The sequence below is a fragment of the Sus scrofa genome, chromosome 17 (genome assembly GCF_054392235.1).
Source record: "Sus scrofa isolate SSC_HxYL_T2T_F1_AM1 chromosome 17, Sscrofa_HxYL_maternal_Yorkshire_Landrace_v2.0, whole genome shotgun sequence".
NCBI lineage: Eukaryota > Metazoa > Chordata > Mammalia > Artiodactyla > Suidae > Sus > Sus scrofa.
In genome coordinates, this window is record NC_139399.1 from 34,915,468 (window position 1) to 34,936,671 (window position 21,204).

General features: G+C 48.1%; 1 protein-coding gene across 7 annotated transcripts in view; it reads left to right on the plus strand.

Annotated features, from left to right (window-relative positions):
* Positions 1–21,204, plus strand: part of SLC24A3 (solute carrier family 24 member 3) — an 808,408-nt gene that overhangs the window by 639,766 nt on the left and 147,438 nt on the right. For all 7 annotated transcript variants that reach the window (XM_085004595.1, XM_085004596.1, XM_085004597.1 and 4 more), the window contains 3 exons: positions 16,564–16,638; positions 19,846–19,930; positions 20,746–20,849. In XM_085004595.1, coding sequence (XP_084860721.1) covers positions 16,564–16,638; positions 19,846–19,930; positions 20,746–20,849 — 264 coding nt within the window. The remainder of the gene's footprint in view (positions 1–16,563; positions 16,639–19,845; positions 19,931–20,745; positions 20,850–21,204) is intronic.

The window sequence follows — 21,204 nt, forward strand, 5'->3', positions numbered from 1 at the left end:
ATTTTCTTATCTCCTAACTGCCTGGCTTGCGGTAAGAACTTGAACTTGGGTTGCCGTCCACATTCTTGAGGTTGTTCCATGACCTTCCCCTGTTGGATGTCTGACCTCACGCTTCTGTGGTTATGTACATCAGAGACAGTCTTATCATGATAACAAATGAGATGTTTTCTTAAGTGTCCCGTCTTTCTTTGGGGCAAGAAGTAGTTGGCTGTGGCTCTGTGGTCTCCTCTGGGGAAGCTTCCCACAGACGGAGAACAGATGGGGCTCGAGGTAGACACCATCTGCTTTTCAGTTGTAATTAACATCGGATCCAGGAGTGGGTTGCTTTTACCATCGTGTTGGCCATCCCCGCTGACCGCTGGGGAATCCTAAATCATGTGTTTGTTGGAATGTGAAACTTAGGTTGGCTTTCTTTGGTTGGGTAACAGCTCTTAGGAGACCCGGGAGGAAAAGGAAACCATTCCTGAGTGCCTGCTTCCATTTAAGTGGCCCTGAGATGCAATCAAAGAGAGGAATCACCTGCTAATCTTTCTTTGTGTTTGTGTAAAGAAGAAAGTATGAATGATTCCTTGAGTCTGCTTCAGTTCAGTTGGTCCCACTTTTCTAGCAAGTTGATTGACATAGTAATGGCCCTGGCAACAGTAATGTTATTCAGCGTTTATGGGAGGCTTACAACATTCCAGCTCCGATGCTAAGAATTTTGCATGCGTTATCTAGTTTCAAAACAGCCTTGAGGTGGGTTCTGTTATTTTCCCCATTTTACAGACAAGGAAAGCTGAAACCTTAATCAGGTTGAAATATGCACCTCGGGTCACACAGCTGAGATACAGACCCAAGCTCACCGATGCCTGTTTCATAATCACAGTTCATCACTGCCTCCACCTTCTTTACATCAGAGCAGGAAGAACCAGCTGACAGATTTCTTCCAGTCCCACATTGTAAGGTCCAGGAGAGAACTGCCGAACTAGAAAAAGGTGCCACTGCTCTCTAGTCCCTTTATCACCTCAAGGGAGTGCATTTCTCCTGGGCTTCAGGGTGCTTTGTCACCACGCCTTTCCATGATCTCCTGGGTTAGTATTTATTTATTTATTTTGCTTTTTTGGGGCTGCACCTGCGGCCTATGGAAGTTCCCAGGCTAGGGATCCAGTTGGAGCTGCAGCTGCCAGCCTACATCACAGCCACAGCAACACGGGATCCGAGCCACGTTCTGCAACCTACACCACAGCTCACGGCAACGCTAGATCTTTAACCCACTGAGCAAGGCCAGGGATCGAACCCAAGTCCTCATGGATACTAGAGGGATTCATTAACCACTGAGCCATGACGGGAACTCCATCCCCTGGGTTTTTAGATGCAACTCTGCATCTTGCTTTTTGTGAGCCCTGGGGGAGGTGAGTGAAAACGTGATTAAACCCTAGCTCTCTGTCTTAAAGCCCCAGCTGCTAATGCTGGTGGCAACCTCTACAAACTACCTCTAAAGTCACTCCCCTTCTCATTAGTAGTGGCATTGTTTTTCCATCAATGGGGCAGATTTTAGTAGAACATATGAGAGCATCTTTGCCTTGAGCCCTGATGCTTTCTGAAGGCACAGCATGTACAGTGGGCAGAATGCAAGAAGGACACCCCAAGACCAGCAGGCATTTGTGCTGTTTTCCAGATACAAAGGATCCCTTGGAATACCCTCAACATCAGGTCAGCCCAGAGGAAGGACCCCCTGTGTCCAGCTAATTGCCTGGCAAGAGAGGTTTTGAACCTCCTAGTTAGAAGTCCATAAAAATCATCTGGAATGATTTTAGTGGATTTCCATTGAAGTGTGAAGTTGGAAATACTGTATTATGAAGCTCTGGTCAGCCTTCATTAGCTGCACTAGATCTTAAGCAATAAAGTGAAAGCCAGAGTTTAAGCCCCACAGAAGCCTGGTTTTGTTTTCTTAGACACACAGCCCCAGACTGGACCCCGATCCACAGCCATCCAGCCAGTGGGCCCTTTACACCAGTCAAAGTGGGATGACCTGGTGTCACCCTTTACCATGAATGGGAAATCGCCTTTCACTCAGGGAACGCATCTTATTATACTGGGTCAGTACTGGTAAGAGAATATAGTATGTAGATGAGGAAGACATGCAGTTAAGGAGGTGGTCCCAACCTGGAACATCGCCATGGCTTTCAACTGGGTGCCCAAAGCTACAATGTGGGGTGGCACGTCATCAGGTCACTGACTTACCAGGAGCACTGAAACATCACTGTAAGAAACAGGAAAGATGGTACCACTTAACCTAGGTTTCCACATAGCACAACAGATAACAAATAGATTCCCTCCACTTGAAGCAAACAGCCTCCTACACTAGAAATAAGATGGCTCTTCTTGCTTGGGGCTACTGCCAGCCTATTTCTAGCACATGCACTTTGTAAGTGCTCACACTGTCCCACCAGCTGAAATTTTTAAAAGTTGAACACTGCATAAAATGTTTCACTTTCTAAATATTAGGTGTTAAAAGTTTGAATTCACCAAGAGAAGTTGCCAACTTAGGAGTAGTCCTTTTTGCAAAATAAACTTGAGAGAGGACAACAACTAGAGAAAAAAATGGGGGAAGATTTTGCAGAATGTTTTTCAGAACACTGACTTTGCCTGCACCAGTGAAAATGCATGAGGAAGAGGCCTGATTTCTATGTACACTTTTTTTATTAATAGAAGATGGATTTTCTCCTCCCTCCTCCACTAAATAAATGTTGAATAAATATTTAAAGAACATGGGTTTGAAGAGGCACCAGATGATGAGCCTGCTTGAAGTGCTGGTGTCTCTGGCTGACTCTGTTTTTGAGTCCTGGTTGCCCGCCCTTGATTGGCCTGCAGTTCCACAGTTTGATAGTATTTGGCAGCTGCAGTGCCCACCAGCTCCCAAGACTGTGTTTGCACAGAAAATAACAAGAAGATGACAGAAAGGCAAGAATGCAAATATCTGGATAATTTTAACCAGCCCGGTGTCTTTCAAAGGCTCCATATTGTGCAGTAAGCTTAGCTCCAACTCTGGCATGGAAATTCGTCCCATATTGTGGTTTGCCTTGGAAAGGCTGGGCTCGGGTTACTAATAAAATTTTTAAGGTCGAAAGCAGGTTTTTCACCAGCCTTGAAGTGAAGAGTTCTACCATCTTGCAGAGAGCTGGGTAAATGTTGGAACTGCAAAGTCCTCCAGAAAAGTTACATTCTCTCATGTTGATAATACATCCCCAAGTAGAAGTCATTGCCACGTTCTCAGTGATCCTGAAGAAGAGGCCAGTGCTAGAAAACAAACCTGTTGTCAGCCAGTCTCACATGGGGTTTTCAGAACTTCTAGAGTTTGCCATGGGGTGTAGTGGTGATGGGAGAGGGGGAATGTCACTGAGAAGTAGGAGAGGAAGAAAGGAAAGAAATAACTCAAGGAAAAATGAGAGGTCTTGAGAAATCTTCAAGCCAGTGGGCATTCTGAGCATTCAGACCACATCTCTTCTCTTGCTGCTGAAAGCAATGAGGGTTAGAACCATGACTGGCTTGGACTGGAATAAGTCCAATTCTGTTTTGTACTGGTGCTGGGGCCTTGGGCTTATATTCTCTGCCTCAGTTTTTTTGCCTGAAAAGTGGAGATAACAGCAGTACCTACCTCAGGGGCAAGTCGAGAGGATTAAGTTTTAACGCAGTTCTGTGTTCAGTCATAAGATCACTATTCTCAGTGGTCATGTGCTCCATGGTCAATATTCCAAAAATGGTAGCTTTCATCATTATCATCACCATCGCCACCATCGCCATCGTCATCATTGTCCCCCTCATCACATCACCGTCACTGTCATCAGTTCCATCATCATTGTCCCCATCATCGTCCCATCACAATCACTGTAATCATCATTGCCATCATCCCCATCACCACTATCACCACCATTGCTGTCATCATATTGTCCCCATCACCATCCTCATCACCCTCTTCATCATTTCCATCACTGTCATCACCACCACCGTCATCACCACCACCATCACCATCATCATCATTGTCCCCATCATCATCCCATCACAGTCCCCATCACCATCATCATCACCATTACAACCATCATCACACCATCAAAACCACTTCCATCACCGTCATCATGAGGTTTTTCCAGAACAGTCAACTGTGATTCCTGATCGTCACAGGGAGTCTGCACATGTGCATCCACATACTTCAGCCTGGAGTACAGGAGCCCTTTCCAAACTGACCTTTGCCTAATCCTGCAGCCTCGTCCATCTCTGCTTCTTCCTCATTCCCAATGTGCACTCCAGCCATAGGAGACAGTCTGTAGTTTTCAGCACAAACCATGTTAATTTATGGCACCTTGCTATTATTCATGCTATTCTTTATTCTAGTCCTTTCTTTTTCTTATGTTTTATAAGGATTTTTATTTTTTGCTTGACTAGTGCCTGTTCATCTTCTCAGACATGATATAAGCATCACCTCCTCCAGAGAGTCTTACCACACCCTACCCCTTACCCTCTGAAACTTAGGTTCCATATCCTTCCTCTAAGCTCTCAGAGAATCTGTGTGTTCTGTGTTTAGCTCTGCCTACATATCTAGCAGATAGGTTGGTGCTTCGTTTTTCTGATCAAAGAATTGGGCAGTTGGACCAGACCTGAGGCCACAGTGCTGACAACTGGCAAATTTCACATCATTGGCAGAGTTATTTACAAATGTTGAGTGCAGTCCTTTGCTCAGTAGGCATTTATTGAGAACATACTATGTTCCAGCCCTGTTCTAGGCACTTGAGTACATGAGAGAACAAGATGGGCAAAGACACCTGTCCTTGTGGAGCTTACATTCCAAGGAAGGGGACACAAAATTCTTAATAATAATTAGGGAGTTCCCATTGTGGCTCAGAAAGTTAAGAACCTGATGTTGTCTCTGTGAGGATGCAGATTTGATCTCTGGCATCATTTAGTAGATTCAGAATCCTGTGTTCCATGTAGTGGTGTAAGCCTCAGCTGCAGCTCCAATTCTACCCCTAACCTGGAAACTTATGTATGTTGCAGGTGCAGCCCTAAAAAGAAAAAAAAAAGGAATTATTTAGTATACTAGAAGATAATCCAGGTAATGGAAGAAGAAGGTGGAGGTAGGGAGGTGAAAGAAAGGCACATCAAAGGTAGGTCAGGGGGCTCTAGAAGGATGAGATTTGAGCACAGATGAAGGAAGCAGGAAAGGAGCCATGTGGACAGCTGGGGAGAGAGTGCAGCAGGTGGAGAGCACAGCCAGTGCAAGGGCCCTGAGGCAGAGCCACGCGACCCAAATGTCCATTGACAGGTGAATAGATAAACAGAATGTGGTCCATCCATACAATGGGATATTAGTCACTATGGTAAAGGTAGGAAATTCTGGTACAGGCTACAACATATATGAACCTTGAAGACAGTATGTTGAGTGAAATAAGCCAGTCACAAAGGGACAAATACTGTAAGGTTCACCTTATATGAGGCCCCTAGAGGAATCACATTCATAGAAACAAAAAGTAGAAAGGTGGTTGCCAGGGGCTGAAGGAGGGGAGTGGAGAGGTAACACTTAATAGAGGCAGTTTCAGTTTGGAATGAGGAAGATCTGGTGATGGTTGGTGGTGATGGTGGTACAGTACCCTGAACATACTTAATGCCTTGAACTCTACACTTAAAAATGGTTAAGATGGTAGATATTGTGCTGTGCAAATTTATCACAATAAAAAAGTAAAACAAATGGTTTAAAATCAAAAAATACATGATGAGATGTATAATATATACATACATTATATATATAATATATATATAATCATCTATATATACATGATATAAATTTATATAGATATATGTATCTCTTTGGAATCTGTATCTATGTATATCTCTATATTTATATCTGTACCTAGATTTATATCTATCTACCTATTGTATCTATCTGTCTGTCTATCTATCTATCTATCCATCCATCCATCTATGTGTCTATTGGGAGATGCTATGGCATGGTGAGTAGAAGCACAGACTAGGGAGGTAGGTCCCTGGGTTTAAATCCTGCCTCTGCCACCTACTAGCTGATCCCACTACTAGCTGAGCCCAGTTAATGAACTTGGTTCCCCCCATGCAAGGATGCTGGACTGAACCCAGTGCCCCATCCCACAGCTGTTGTGAGGGTCAGTGGAGAACCTATGTAGCCCGACACCCAGTGAGCCCATGTAAGGCCCACGTGGACATCAGCCCAGCCATAGAAACCGGTCCTCCGAACCTTCCTTTAGTGGATATCGAGGGGAAATGGCAATTATCACCCCACTTCCTTGAGAAACTGACAATGGAGAGAAATGAATGGCGACCTCAGGGACTCAGGAGCCAGGGTCCGGGGTGGACACCTGTGCGAGGCCTCCAGGGTGGGGAAGAGAGAGGAGAGAGAAAAAAGAAGAGGATGTGCTTCCTCAGAGAAGGCAGATCTCATTCCCAAGGCTCTGGGACAGTGACTCCCACGTGCTTACCTCCAAGAACACTGTCCACCGTGGATAGGTCTCGTCTGGGCATCATCAGAGGCTTGAGAGGCTTTCAAGTAACATAATGACCGGGTCTATGAGTATACATACACTCATTTTCTTTAGTGTTTGACTCCCTGCAAGAGAATCCTCTTCAGTTGGCAGTGGTTCCAGAAAACCTTAAATGCCAACGACAGGAGGAGCGGAGGGTGCCAATGACAGGAGGACCAGAGGGTTTCCCCATATTTTGTAGGTCTCGGCCTTTTCAGGGTGATGCTATGGCTGGGACTGCTTGGGGCGCTCACCTGGGTGAGCCCCCATGGGCATTTCCCCAGCAGGAGCCACCTGCCTGGTTCTGTGACCTCAACAGCAACCCTCAGAGAACTTAGAAAAGACAGGGTTTATCACTCACAGATCCTGGAGGTACATGGCACATTCTGGGCCACACAGTGAGGTCATGGGGCAGGGGTGGGGGGGGCATGAAGGAGAGAGAGAACAGACCCGGGGTTCTGCCTTTATTGGGGTTATGAGTAGAGTTTCTGGGGTTGCTCTTGTTCACTCTTTATTGGTGAATTTGAAACATACATGCAGGAATTAGGGTGCAGGTAGGGAAAATCAGCATCACTCAAGTGGTCCTGATCTAGGTCACCCAGACATTCCGACAGGGGGAACTTCCTGGGAGGGGTGGCCTGGCTCCTTATCTAGTTGCATATCTGGTGATGTGTTTATTGAGATGGACGTCTTTGGAACGGTTGCCTCGGCAATCAAAAGCCTAATGTCAGGCAGTTCGATTACAATCACAAAAACTCATTGGGGAGTTCCCTTCATGGCTCAGCAGTTAACAAACCCATCTAGGATCCTTGAGGATGTAAGTTTGATCCCTAGCTGTCAGTGGGTTAAGGATCTGGCATTGCCATGAGCTGTGGTGTAGGTCACAGACGTGGCTCGGATATGGCGTTGCTGTGGCTCTGGTGTAGGCTGGCAGTGTAACTCCGATTGGACCCCTAGCCTGGGAACCTCCACATGCCACAGGTGCGGCCCTAAAAAGCAAAAAGAAAAACTACTAATAAGTCCCGAAGCATATGATATGATGGGATCAGGGCGCACCCCTAGCCATCTGCTGCATACCTCTTCCCTGCAGCAGCCCCCCCCCCCCCGACCCTCTTGGTCAGAACCCAAGTCCAGCTGGGACTGTGCTTCTCCCTCCAGTCACCAGGGCAGTGAACGCTTCCAGGAGAACCATGTCCGTGATGGTAGCAGAGCTCAGGTGTGGGCACATGGGTCCATCCCGCCATAACATCATGGGACCACTGGACACCAAGCTTGTGATGGGGGAGAATGATTTTTTTATTATTACTATTTCTTTTAATAGTTATTTCCCCAATACATTTTTTTTCCTACTGTATGGGAGAATGATTTTAATGAAAGAACTTTTTTTCCAAGCCCAATCATGTACGACCATTTGAAACATGAAAAAGACAGAGAAGGAAAAGAGAAAGATCTCTCTTTTTAGTTATTATTCTAACCGTATTCTATGAGAGGTTTAGGACAATTTCCATCAGAGCCTAGAAATCTTCCCTAGAAATTGCTTCTCTAGCACCACCTTCATCAAAAATAAAGACAGAGCAGCACAAGTACAGAGGAGGGAATAAAATGAAACTGTCTGTGAAAATCGCTGACTGTAGATGCCTCATAAAATGACGGGGTTAATGTCATGCTATTGGGATACATTTGCCCTCACAATTCAGAAGTTCTTAACGAATCTCGACATTTCAGCTAGAGCCTGTTCACCTCCACTAAGCCACAGGCCACGATGATTTCCTGTTACCTTAGGAGTTTTTCAGTTTAACCATTGCCCCTAAAGTTCTCTGGTTGCATTAGTCCCAATCAACCTTTAAAATTGCCTGGTGAGATAGAATTGATCTTTCAGACTCCCAGTTCAATAGCCGCTTTCTCTGTGAAGCCTTCTCTGACCTTCTTCACCCATGCCCAGCAGAATGAATTTTCTGTGCCCCATATCAGTTCAAGAGGCACATGGCTACAAGTACAGAAACCCCAACTAATGGTGACTGAGGCAAATAGGAGATTCACTTTCTCATGTAGTAAGAAGTATGGAGGGAGATGGTTTCTGGCATTAGATCAGCCAGTGAATGGCATTCTCAGGACTCTGCTACCCTTTGCTTGTGGGTGTATAGCATCATGCTTATTGTCTCATGGTCACATAATAGCTGCTGGCATTCCAGACATCACATCTGAATTCAAGGCAGGAAGAAAGGATGACTTTAGCTGAATCTATCCCTTATTCTCGTTGCCCAAAATTGGCCACATGGCCATGGTGAGTTCTAGGGAGGCTAGAAAAGCTGAGTATATATTGTCATTCAGAATGAGAAAGTCTGCTTTCTTGGAAGTTACTTCTTATTATTATTGTTTTCACTGTGGTTCTCTCTGTCACCTTGACTGTATCTGGTACCTGTTGCCACAATAATGCTGTGTAACGGATGGCCTCACAATCTCAGTGACATACAACAGCATACATTTATTTGGCTCGGGGGGGGGGTGGTCTCTGGAGTTCAGTGGAACTGGGTTGAGCTTGGCCGGTCTTAGATGGGCTGGCCGGTGTCTGGGGGTGAGCTGCTTGTCAGTTGGGCTGTGACAGCTTCATCTGAGAGGACAGGAGTGACTTGGCTCTGTCCTCTGGCAGGTGAGTGGGGACACATCCTCATGGCATTGTTGTTGTAGCCTGAGGTACTCTGCTGTGTCTGAGCACCTTAGCTTTTCAGTTTACATTTGTTCTCCACAATAGCCTTGTAAGCTAACTGGAGAGCTTGGTGGGGCTGGTCTCATGTTAGAGGTTAAGCAAGGTCATGCAGCTTGGAAGTGTCAAGTCTGGGGCTGGATGCGAGGTCTCTACCCCATCCTGAGCTTCCCCCAAGGCTGCAGGCTGCCTCTTTCAGTGGCAGCTGTGCCAGTCATGCTATTCAGCTATTTCCCTTGATGGCTTCCAAAGGTGACACCAGCTACTCTGAGTACCACGTGCTTGGAGCCCATTCACTTTATGGGAACGGGGCCCTCATCCCTGGAACAGAATAGAGGGGAAGGTGTGAAGGATGCAGCTGCTGTTCTTCAAGAGAAGGGGCAGAAACACAGACCTGAAACATGGTCCGTGGTCCAGGCAGCACATAATCGATGCCAAATTACCGATGCCCTGATCAGTTCCCAGGGATAAGAAGGCCGTGTGGTCTGAGACTTGAGCTGAAGGTCAAACACATGCCCATCTCCTCTCCAGACACCCTCACTCATCACCTCCAGAACGTGGCCCGCCTGCACCTGCCCGGGTGGCTGTAGCCCGGCTGCAAACTCAGATTCCCGGTGTGTTAGTGCTTATGGGCGTTCCCCAGGTATTGGACCAGCTCAGCCATTTCTGAGACTTCCAGTCTGTTTTGTATTTTGTAATGCACCTTGTAAAAATAAAAACATTAAAGGAGTTCCTGTGTGGCTCAGTGGTTAATGAATCCATCTGAGAACCATGAGGTTGTGGGTTCAATCCCTGGCCTTGCTCAGTGGGTTAAGGATCTGGCGTTGCCGTGAGCTGTGGTGTAGGTTGCAGACGTGGCTCGGATCCCACGTTGCTGTGGCTCTGGCGTAGGCCAGTGGCTACAGCTCCAATTGGACCCCTAGCCTGGGAACCTCCATATGCCACGGGTGCAGCCCTAGAAAAGGCAAAAAGAGAAATAAATAAATAAATAAATAAATACATTAAAGATCATCACCCAACAACTTGCCATCTGGAACTTCATCCTAGAAATGCAAAAAGGGTATATGTTTAAAGATTTGTATTGCCATGCTGTTTATGGTCCATTCATTGAGAGAGGAAAATAGGAATTCACTCAAAATAAAGACGGAGCTGGGGTTTGCTTGTGTTCATTTTTATACGGACCACATTCATACTTTAATGTAAATGGTATATTCGAATATATAATCAAAATAAAGCCTTTAAAATAAATATAAATAAATAAATAAGGACTTCAGTGGCTCTGACAGGTAGCCCCCAGAGTGGGTGGCTGGGATTCTGAATCTGCCGCTCACTCTGATTGGAGAAGACAACTTTGGAGCAGGCAAGCTGAAAATAGAGAGTGGTGATGGGCTAGCAAATAGGAAATGACCTCTGCTCAGGGAAGCAGCTGGGCTCTGTGGGAGGCTCAGAGAGGGTCCTTGGACAAATTATGATGCTCTCTGGGGCATCTGAGAGGTGGGGTCTGTAACTCCCTGCCTCCCAGAGGAAGTGAGAAGAATTCAGTGAGATCGTCCTTGTAAAGTACCAGAGCGTACCTAAATTCCTGGCCTGATAAGGAGTGGCAGATATTATTACTAGTGGTAGAATTATTATTATTGTTGTTGTTTTTGGGGTTTTTTTTTTTTTTTTTTTGTCTTTTTGCCATTTCTTGGGCCGCTCCCGCAGCATATGGAGGTTCCCAGGCTAGGGGTTGAATCGGAGCTGTAGCCACCGGCCTACGCCAGAGCCACAGCAACGCGGGATCCGAGCCACGTCTGCAACCTACACCACAGTTCACGGCAATGCCGGATCGTTAACCCACTGAGCAAGGGCAGGGATCGAACCCGCAACCTCATGGTTCCTAGTCGGATTCGTTAACCACTGCGCCACGACGGGAACTCCCTATTATTATTGTTGATAATGATATTGTTCTATCCTTTGGAAATATAGGACTGGTCCAATTAGTCCCCAGATGCCTCATTGTTTAAAATACTTACGCCAGCGGTACTGTTTGCTAACAGATCAAGATCACATTTTCGAGGAGTTCCCATTGCAGCTCAGTGGAAAGGAATCTGACTAGTATCCATGTGGATCCGGGTTTGATCCCTGGCCGTGCTCAGTGGGTTAAGGTTCCGGCGTTGATGTGAGCTATGGTGTAGGTTGCAGCCTTGGCTCAGATCTGGCGTTACTGTGGCTGTGACATAGGCCAGTAGCTACAACTCCAATTCAACCCCTAGCCTGGGGAACTTCCATATGGCGCACCTGTGGTCCTAAAAAACAATAAAAAATAAAAATAAAAATCACACATTTCCAATAGGACTGCTGCATCTTAAGGTTTGACTTCATACATTTCTCTTGTTCCTTTGTGCTGTGTGTTTATTTTCAATGACTAGTGGACTTTTTCGTGTGTCTTTTGTCTTTTTAGGGCCGTGGTTGTGGCATATGGAAGTTCTCAGGCTAGGCTTCGAATTGGAGCTACATCTGCCAGCCTACGCCACAGTCACAGCAACGTGGGATCCAAGCCGCATCTGTGACCTACACCACAGCTCACAGCAATGCCAGATCCCTAACCTACTAAGTGAGGCCAGGGACCAAACCCACATCCTCATGGATACTAGTTGGGTTCATTACCGCTGAGCCATGATGGCAACTCCTTCCTTTTTTGTTTGTTTTTTGCTTTGTTTTCAAATAGTAGACCTTTTTTGAAGCAGCCTTAGGTTTGAAGCATCGTTGAGCAGAAGGTGCAAGAGCTCCCTCACCTCCCCGCCCCATCACGCGCACGGCATCCATATCTCGTTCTGTTTGTTTTTCCAGCGGGAAACTGATTTCCAATGGGTAACATGGCACAGAGCTAGAGCAGAGCTTCTTGTAAGCAAAGTGGCAGCCGCCCTCAGATGCCAGGAGGTGTTCTATGGCCAGAAAGGAGCCCTGTGGCCTGGCAGACCCCAGTTACCCAGAGGAGCTTTGTCACAGGGTATCTGAGGGTGGGTGTCCCTAGAACACGCTGCCTGGGCACGGAACTAACGTGGCTGTCAGTGGCCATCACCCTTGAAAGCGAGGAGAGCCTGATAGATCTATTCATGGCTCGTTCTGATCCAGTGGTGATATTCCCATGCATTCGATGGAACTTCTTGCCTTGAAATAGGATCAATACGTAATATTGGAACGTGGTCTGGAAGAGCTTATGGACTCCTAAGTGGCACTGGGGGTTTTAGCCTGTTGAGTATGTCAGCTCAGACAGCTTACTTAGTTCTTGGCGAAACCACAACTAGACAAGTCTGTATTCCAGTTACTGCATTTGGCTGTCCCTTCAAAGATAAAGATAAAGCCTGTATGTCGTTGGATCAGCCGAGTCCTACAACAAAAGAGAGATAGAGTCCATTGCAATTCAGGAGTGTATATTTCTCACCCACAAAGCTATAAAAGAGAGCATTAGTTTTGTTTGATTTTTGTCTTTTTTTTTTAATTTTTTAATTTATTTATTTTTTTTAGGGCCACACCTGCAGCATATGGAAGTTCCCAGGCTAGGGGGTCAAAACAGAGCTATAGCTGCCACCTACGCCAAGCCACAGCAATGCAAGATTTCTAGATACATCTGTGACCTTCACCACAGCTCAGGCAATGCTGGATCCTTAACCCGCTGAGCAAGGCCAGGGATCAAACCCTCATGGGTAGTAGTCAGGTTGGTTACCACTGAGCCATGATAGGAACTCCAAGACAGCATTAATTTTTTTAATTGATATTTCCACCCCCCCCCAAAAAAAAACCACCCCACAGGCAAATAACTTTGTACAGATTATGCACAGACTGGTCAAAAAAAGTTGGTGGTTTTTTAAAATTTTTTAATTTAATTTTTTTTAATTCCATTGGCAACATATGGAAGTTCCCAGGCCGGGGATTAAATCCAAGCCACAGCTGTGACCTCTGCCATAGCTGGGGCAACACAGAATCCTTAACCTGCTGCACCACAGTGGGAACTCCCCAGTAGAAAGTTATTTTTTAGGCTTCTCCACAATGCTGGTTTCCCAGGCTCTCCAGAGATGAGAAAGTGTGAGAGAGTTCTTACCTGTCAAATCTCCCACTAACTACAAAAATTATGTAAGAAATACAAATTCGAGGTGAATGAATTAGAAAATATGGATGGGAATTATAAGTGCAGATAGAGCCACACCAACCAGGGGAGAAACTATTTTGTCTATGGTCTTGCAAACTCTTATACTCAAGCATGTGTGTGTGAATAGGCATGTACATCTATACATAGATAATTTAACAAAAAAGAGATTGTAGACCAAAACAAACAAACAAAAAAAATTGGAGTTCCCATTGTGGCTTAGTGGTTAATGAATCTGACTAGGAACCATAAGGTTGCAGGTTCGATCCCTAGCCTTGCTCGGTGGGTTAAGGATCTGGTGTTGCCGTGATCTGTGGTGTAGGTTGCAGACGAAGTTTGGATCTGGCGTTGCTGTGGCTCTGGCATAGGCCGGCGGCTACAGCTCTGATTAGACCCCTAGCCTGGGAAACTCCATATGCCGCAGGTGCGGCCCTAAAAAGACAAAAGACAAAAGACAAAAAAAAAAAAAAAAAAAAAGAGACAGAGAGAGACTGTAGGGGTTCCCGTTGTGGCACAGCATAAATGAATTTGATTAGTATCCATGAGAATGCGGGTTCGATCCCTGGCCTCACTCAGTGGGTTTAGGATCGAGCATTGCCGTGAGTTGTGGTATAGGTTGCAGACATGGCTCAGATCCCCCGTTGCTGTGGCTGTGGTGTATGCCAGCAGCTGCAGCTTCAATTCGACCCCTAGCCTGGGAACTTCCATATGCCTCTGATTCGGCTCTAAAAAGCAAAAGAAAAAAAAAAAGGAGGTTGTACATACTATTTTATAATATTTTTATATAACATAGATAATAAATACCTTCCCTTGTCACTAACTATAGATTTACAAAATCCTTTTTAACAATATTTTCTTTTCTTTCTTTTTTGGTCTTTTTAGGGCCACACCTATGGCATGTGGAGGTTCCCAGACTAGACGTCGAATCAGAGCTGTAGCCGCCGGCCTATGCCAGAGCCACAGCAACGCCAGATCCAAGCCATGTTTGTGACCTACACCATAGCTCACAGCAACACTGGATCCTTAACCCACTGAGGGGGGCCAGGGATTGAACCCGCATCCTCATGGATACTGGTGGGATTTGTTACCACTGAGCCACAACAGGAACTCCCTTAACAGTATTTTCTCAAGTGATAAATCATAGTTTATATAACCTATGCCCTATAGTATGTGTTTTTAGGTTTTGATAATTTATTGTAGTCAGCATTTTGGAATAAATATCCCTGGTGCTTGTTTTCATGCCCTTGTCTGATATTTCCACAGTCAAGTGTTAACTTGCACTTTAGAATCTTACAATCTGGTTAAAAAGACAAACACACACGTGTGAAAGAGAACACATGTTGTAAGGGTGGGGAGGAGTGTCCAAATCAATGCAGGAGCCAAGAGTCAAAGGCTGGAGCCATCATCTCGTGCTTGGGTGGCTCCAGAGGGCTGCTCAAAGGACAGCTGCAAGTGACAGAAACTTAGCTTAAGTGTAAAACGCACATTATTACCTCGTGAAATTGGACAGCCCACTTTGGTTTCACACTGAACTGGGCCCAGAGTTCACAGGGCGTCACTGTGTGTGTGTGTGTGTGTGTGTGTGTGTGTGTTTATCTACCTGTCCCTTCTCTTGGTCTCTCCTTCTTACTCCACGAGTTCATGCTCAGGCAAGCTCTCTATGGCATCTGCCTCCAGCAGCTCCAGACTCAGTGGTTCTTACATCCAAAGCGAGAGCCCCTGTCTCCCTCCCAGCCTCTCTCTTTCCACCCCCTGCCTGGCCCCTTGCAAACCTTTTGCCCACCCACCACTGCCTGCTGGAGAATGGGGTGTTCTGGTGCCAGCCTGGGCCATGCGCCCGTGCCCTGTGGTGAGGCAGGTGGGGTTGGGTAACTGAAGACCCTGCCTGTGGAGCAATTATGCAAAGGAAAAGATGCCAGGAGGTCCAAATATGAAAGAGAAGTCACTACTGAGAATGCTGCAACTTGAAGGAGGAGCAACCATGGCCATTAGAAACTTTGGGCTGCAAGTAACAGAAAACCAGTATGTTATGTTATGAAGTCCAAGCCGGGTGGGCTCTAGGACCACATGATCAATGGCTCAGTGATGTCATTAAGTTGACTCAGGGTCCAGCTTCATCTCAAGTCAGATTTCCCTCAGTAGGTCTGCCATGGCAATCAGGACCCCGGCTTCCTTGTTCTCAGTCAGCGCTAGAGGGTGGGGAAAGGCTCCCCACAGCAGAGATTATAAAGCCTTTCCTGCCCTCTGATTGGGCCAGCCTAGGTCACATGCCTTCCCCTGAGCCAATAGCCTTTCCCAGGGAATACTACACACTGATTGGCCCATCAGTATCTACTCCTGGAGGAAAGGGCGGGGGGCACTTGCCACCTGGGATGTGGTGGATGAAACCAGGGCCCCATCAGGAAGAAGTGGAGTTGGATGCTGAGTGACCAACCAACAATGGATGCTGAATAAGATTTCACTAACTAGAGAGGAGACCCAGAGTAAGACAAGGTAGAGAAGTGATTTATGGCCCAAAGGTAGAATTCCAGGGGGTGTCCTGGTCACTGCTGACCAAGGGTCTGAAAGCAAGTTTGCAGGGGTCGTCCTTCTGGGAATAGGAGTGTGAACAAGCTCAGAAGTATTTGTGTATTTATTCCCTCATTGCACGTACATTTATTGAGCACCTACTATGCACCAGGCCCTGTGTTGAGTGCTGGAGATCGGTGAGATAAACTGCGTATCCACATAGACTTTTAGTGGGGAAGGAGACAGCAAGCAAATTAATTTAACCTAAAATATGTCAAGAAAAACAAAGCAGAATAGGAGATTAAAGAGAAATGGGAGGGAGGGGAGTCCAAGGCCTCCTGGTTCGAGTGACCTTAACCCGGGGACCCAAAGGACATGGAGGAGTAGGCCAGGCTGATCTGGAGATGAGGGGGACGTGTTCTCGGCAGACGAGACAGCAGTGCCAAGGCCCTGGGGCAGGTGTCCATGGCATGTTTGGGGATCTCGGAGGTGGACCGTGGGGAGAGTGGCAGGCAGTGAGGTCAGAGAGGGGGTATGAGGTCATTAGCCTGGCAGGTGTTGCGAAGACTTTGTAGTTCCTGTGAGTGAGATGTTGAATTAATGATGACAGAGGATGCCGTTAACAGAGGGTGGCGTGACCCTCACCCCAGGGCCTCTGCCCCGGCTCTGACTTTAACCCCTTCTCTCCTCTCTTCCAGGCCATGTACATGTTCTACGCACTGGCTATTGTGTGTGATGACTTCTTTGTCCCCTCCTTGGAAAAGATCTGTGAGGTACGTGTCTGAGCCGGGCCCTAGTCCTGTTCCAGCCTCCACACCTGAGGTCCCGGGGTGGGAAGGCCAGGCACCAGCGGGCTTCAGAGCGATGGGCAGCATTAGCATAAAAGATCCAGCAGCCTGCTTAGAATTTCAGGGTACCCATCCCTCGTCGGGCTTTCCCCCTTGTGGTCAGCGCTCCTTGCTCCACTGGGCGTAACACAAGGTGCTACTTGTGTTCCGCTCCCCACTTTCTCTCTCTCTCTCTCTCTCTCTCACTCGCTCTCTCTCTCGCTCGCTCTCTCTCGCTCTCTTTTTTTTTTTTTCCCTTAGGGCCGTACCTGTGCCATATGGAAGTTCCCAGGCTAGGGGTCGAATCGGAGCTGCAGCTGCCAGACTATGCCACAGTCACGGCAACGCCAGAGCCTTTAACCCACTGAGTGAAGCCAGGGATCAAACCCACATCCTTATGGATACTAGTCAGGTTCTTAATCCACTGAGCCACACGGGAACTCCCCCACTTTCTCTCTTAAGTCCTGCTCTTCCTTTCTCCTATCACTTCCTCCATCTTCCTCCCTCCCTCCCTTCTGTGGCAGTCACCCTCCCTCGATGATTCGTGGGGTCCCAACCGGGTGAGAACTCTGCAGCCACACCTCCATCTCCCTTCCTCTCTGTGCAGAGATGCTCCAGGCAGAGGCCCGAAAGGCAAGAGATGAAAGCTTTGGCCACAGGGACCAGGACAGGGACTCTTGGACATCAGCCCAGGGAAGACCAGGCTGAATACCAAGTTACCCTTTCATCCGAAAATATTTAACATAACTAGAACCCTTTCATTCTCTTGCTTCTTTCATCTCTTTTTTTTTTTTTTTTCTGTTTTGAAATAGTTTCCTTTATCTGGAAGCTTTCTGTTGTATTATAAATTCAGAACCCCGTCTTCAGAAGGGATCTTTCCCAGAGGCCCCTCCCACCCTCCCCCAGTCTCTCATTCACTGGGCCTTGGGGGTGCAGCGGGGAACAGAAGTTGCATTTCTAATAAGTTCCCAGATGATGCGGAGGCTGCTGGGCTGGAAACCTCACTCAGAGAGCCACTAACTTAAGCAGTTTCTTCCACATCCTGAAGTCGGTTAGTTTTGTGTACTTCAAAAAGCAAAGGAGAATCGTTCTGCCACCCCCCAGAGGCCCCGGTGGTGGGTTCCTCTCCACAGTAGAGGTGGAAAGAGGGAATGGGTGAGCTGGTGTCTGAGATGGACGCTGGCAAGTGTGGAAGCCTTTCGTCCAAAGTGATTTAACCTGAGAAGGGTCACCTGGCGGAGGAGAGGAGAAAGCCCTGAAGCACCTGTGGTTGGGTCATCTGTGAACCACTTGGCAGCTCATTCCTCATGGGAAGCAAACGACTCTCTCTTTTGCACACATTTTTTAATAGCAAACTTAAAGCCTCATCGTAGAAACATACATGCAGTTGTCAGAATGTGGTCTCCTCCCCTGAGAAGACCTGTAGCACCTGTGAGCATGGCCCTTGGGGAGGAATCTGGGTGGAACACGCCGAGGTCCTCGCCATGGCGGGGCTGAGGGCACAGAGGTGCTCCAGGGTGGTACACGAGGCCAGGTGATGCCCCAGAATTGGAGGTACAGAGAGGAAAGGAAGGGGGAAGGTTTTCAGAGGTTCAGGGAAGGGTAGGATGGGAGCAGCCCCAGAGAGCAGTCTCTGGGGCAATGAGCTGCAAGGGCGGATATTTGAGCAGAGAAGAGTCTGAGCCATAGAACCTGGGGTGGGATTCAGGGGGCAGGGAGCCCTGAGGATGTCAGGCTGGACATCCGGAGTTACTTGAAGCTCAGAGGGAAGCTGGGAAAGCTTTTGACGACCGTTCTGGTAGATGGAAAGGGTCCAGAGATACAGAGACCCCCTAGCTGGTGACTCTTAGCACCCAGGGAGACTTGGCCCAGGCTGAAGTGCATTAGAGATGAAAGAGGAAGGAGGTGAAGGAGAGGAGCCTGCGGTGTGGACTCCACAGCTAACACCCCATTGGGATCCTGGGCTGGAAAGGACACAGCCGAGCAAGACTCACAGCTCCTGGCAAGTCTGAGCGAATGCAAATGCAAATGCCTGCATTTTGTCTGTAGAGAATATTCCACTGCCATGTGTGAGCATGAGCGCTGTGTCAGGCACCTTTCACCTTGAGGTAGCAGCATCTCCACCTTAGGGTCCCCTCAGAACCACGTGTGAAGTTCAGCTGTTCAGCCAAGATCGAGGGCACCCAGGTTTCCAGGTCAAAGTGTTCAGAAGGGCTCCAGCAGTAGCCTCTTGCTGGTCCGTGGAGCCAGTGGCCTCTGCCGAGGCCATGCTGCCCCTCCCTGGCTGAGCACGGAAGTGCAGCTACAGTGCCCCTGGGAAGAGGCACCCGAGACTCAGTTGGGACACCAGGAGGGAGCTGGCTGTTTACAGACAGCCAGAAGTTTACTTCTGGGTCATGCCTGAAGGCAGAAATGCTCCCCACACTGCCTAGCCTCGATATGTACCTGTCTTCTCACAAGTTCCCTTTGGGGTGAACAAACAGGGCAACCTGGAGAGTCTGTTGTGTAGAACGTCCAGGCAGGGCTCATATCCCTTTCTACTCAAGTCTCAGCACCCCTCTTCCCTAGGGAAGGAGGAGTCAAGACTGCATTGAGGATGGGGAGTGGGTTTCAGGAGGGTGACGCTCTCCACCCCCAAAGCCTCCATAGCCTCCTAGGCTGGAGCCTGGAAAACTGGTTACAGTGAGCCGGAGATTGGAATAGTACTGACAAAAATCAGAATATCGTACATAGAAATGTGGATTGAGGCATCTCTTTAAAAACAGGGACGTTTGGTGACACGAAGGGACCTGAGTGCTGCTGCCTTTGGAAGGGAGGGGATAGCCCTCCCTGCCTCAGAGGCCCGCTCCTCCCCTGCTTGTCATCTGTGTGCCCCCGGGGCATTTGGTGGTTGGTGGGGGGGACACCCTGGATCTTGCCAAGAGACTTTAATTCCCAGGGACATGTGGCCCGGCTTGTGTCCCATGGGGAGGATGGTGAGAGGAGGCTGGGATGGGGGTGGGCAGGAGGCGTGGCCCAGTTGGGTGGCAGAGGTGGGGTAGTGGTCCCTGAGGAAGGGGTGGTGAGGACGGACTGAGCCGGGGACCTGGGGCATCACGGTGGCCTCCGTTCTGGGAGGAGTCCCAACTCACCTGTGCCTTTGCCCCCTTGCAGCGCCTGCACCTCAGTGAGGATGTGGCAGGAGCCACGTTCATGGCGGCAGGCAGTTCGGCCCCAGAGCTGTTCACATCGGTCATAGGTAGGTGCCAACTCAGGGAACATCTCAGCCCTGCCCTCTCTGAAGAACAGGGGCTCTGGAGACCAGAACCCTCATACCCCCAAGAGGCAGAACACCAGCCTCCCACCTCTTCCCCAACCCCAGTGGTTGCAGTTATTTTATTTGTTTGTATGTATGTATGTATTTATGCCACACATATGGAGTTCCAGAGCCAGGGATCAAATCAAAGGCGCAGTTGCAACCCAAGCCACAGCTTTGGCAACATCAGATCCTAAACCCACTGTGCCTGGTGGGGGGTTGAACCTGCACTCCCAAGATGCCACTGATCCTGTCAAGCCACAGCAGAACCCCTGTTATTATTTTATTAAAGTGAAGCTTTTACTTTGCATGAGTGGGTCCCAAACCAGGGAGCCCCAGGGCAGCTCTGATTAGAAAGCCTTCCCCAATCCTGTTTCCTGTAGATCCTGAGAATGCTCTAACCAAGTCTCCCCGGGAGTTCCTGTCGTGGCTCAGTGGTTAACGAATCCGACTAGGAACCATGAGATTGCGGGTTCCATCCCTGGCCTTGCTCAGTGGGTTAAGGATCCAGTGTTGCCTTGAGCTGTGGTGTAGCTTGCAGACGCGGCTTGGCTCTCAAGTTGCTGTGACTCTGGCGTAGGCCGGCGGCTATATCTCCTATTAGACCCCTAGCCTGGGAACCTCCATATGTCGTGGGTGCGGCCCTAGAAAAGGCAAAAAGACAAAAAAAAAAAAAAAAAATTCTCCCTGAAGCTCCCCCGCACCCACCTTGGAGGCAGCCCTCTGCAACAGGCAGCGGACATTGGTCTGTCTTTCAGGCGTCTTCATCACCAAGGGCGACGTGGGAGTGGGCACCATCGTGGGCTCCGCGGTGTTCAATATCCTGTGCATCATTGGTGTCTGTGGGCTCTTCGCAGGGCAGGTAAGACTGATGGCAGAACACAGCATCCAGGAGGGGCTGTGTGGAGCTAAGGCAGGGGCCTGTCTTGCTGGAGCGCCCCCCAGCGTGGGAGTAGCGGTCTCAGGAGAGGTGACTTGAGTTTCACGCCCCAGGTGGGACTGGAACCTGTGCTGGTGGATCGTGGAGCACTCAGGTCCACGGGAATAAGTAACCAGCCCACCAGCCTAGAGATGCAGCCAGTGAATCTGAACATGCCATGCTTGTTTTGATGCGGTACTGATCCTAACTGGAATAACATAAAACAATCTTAGGAATGGAAATAGAGTAAATAAGAGAGAGAGAGGAAAGGACCCTGATCTCTCTTTTTTTTTTTTTT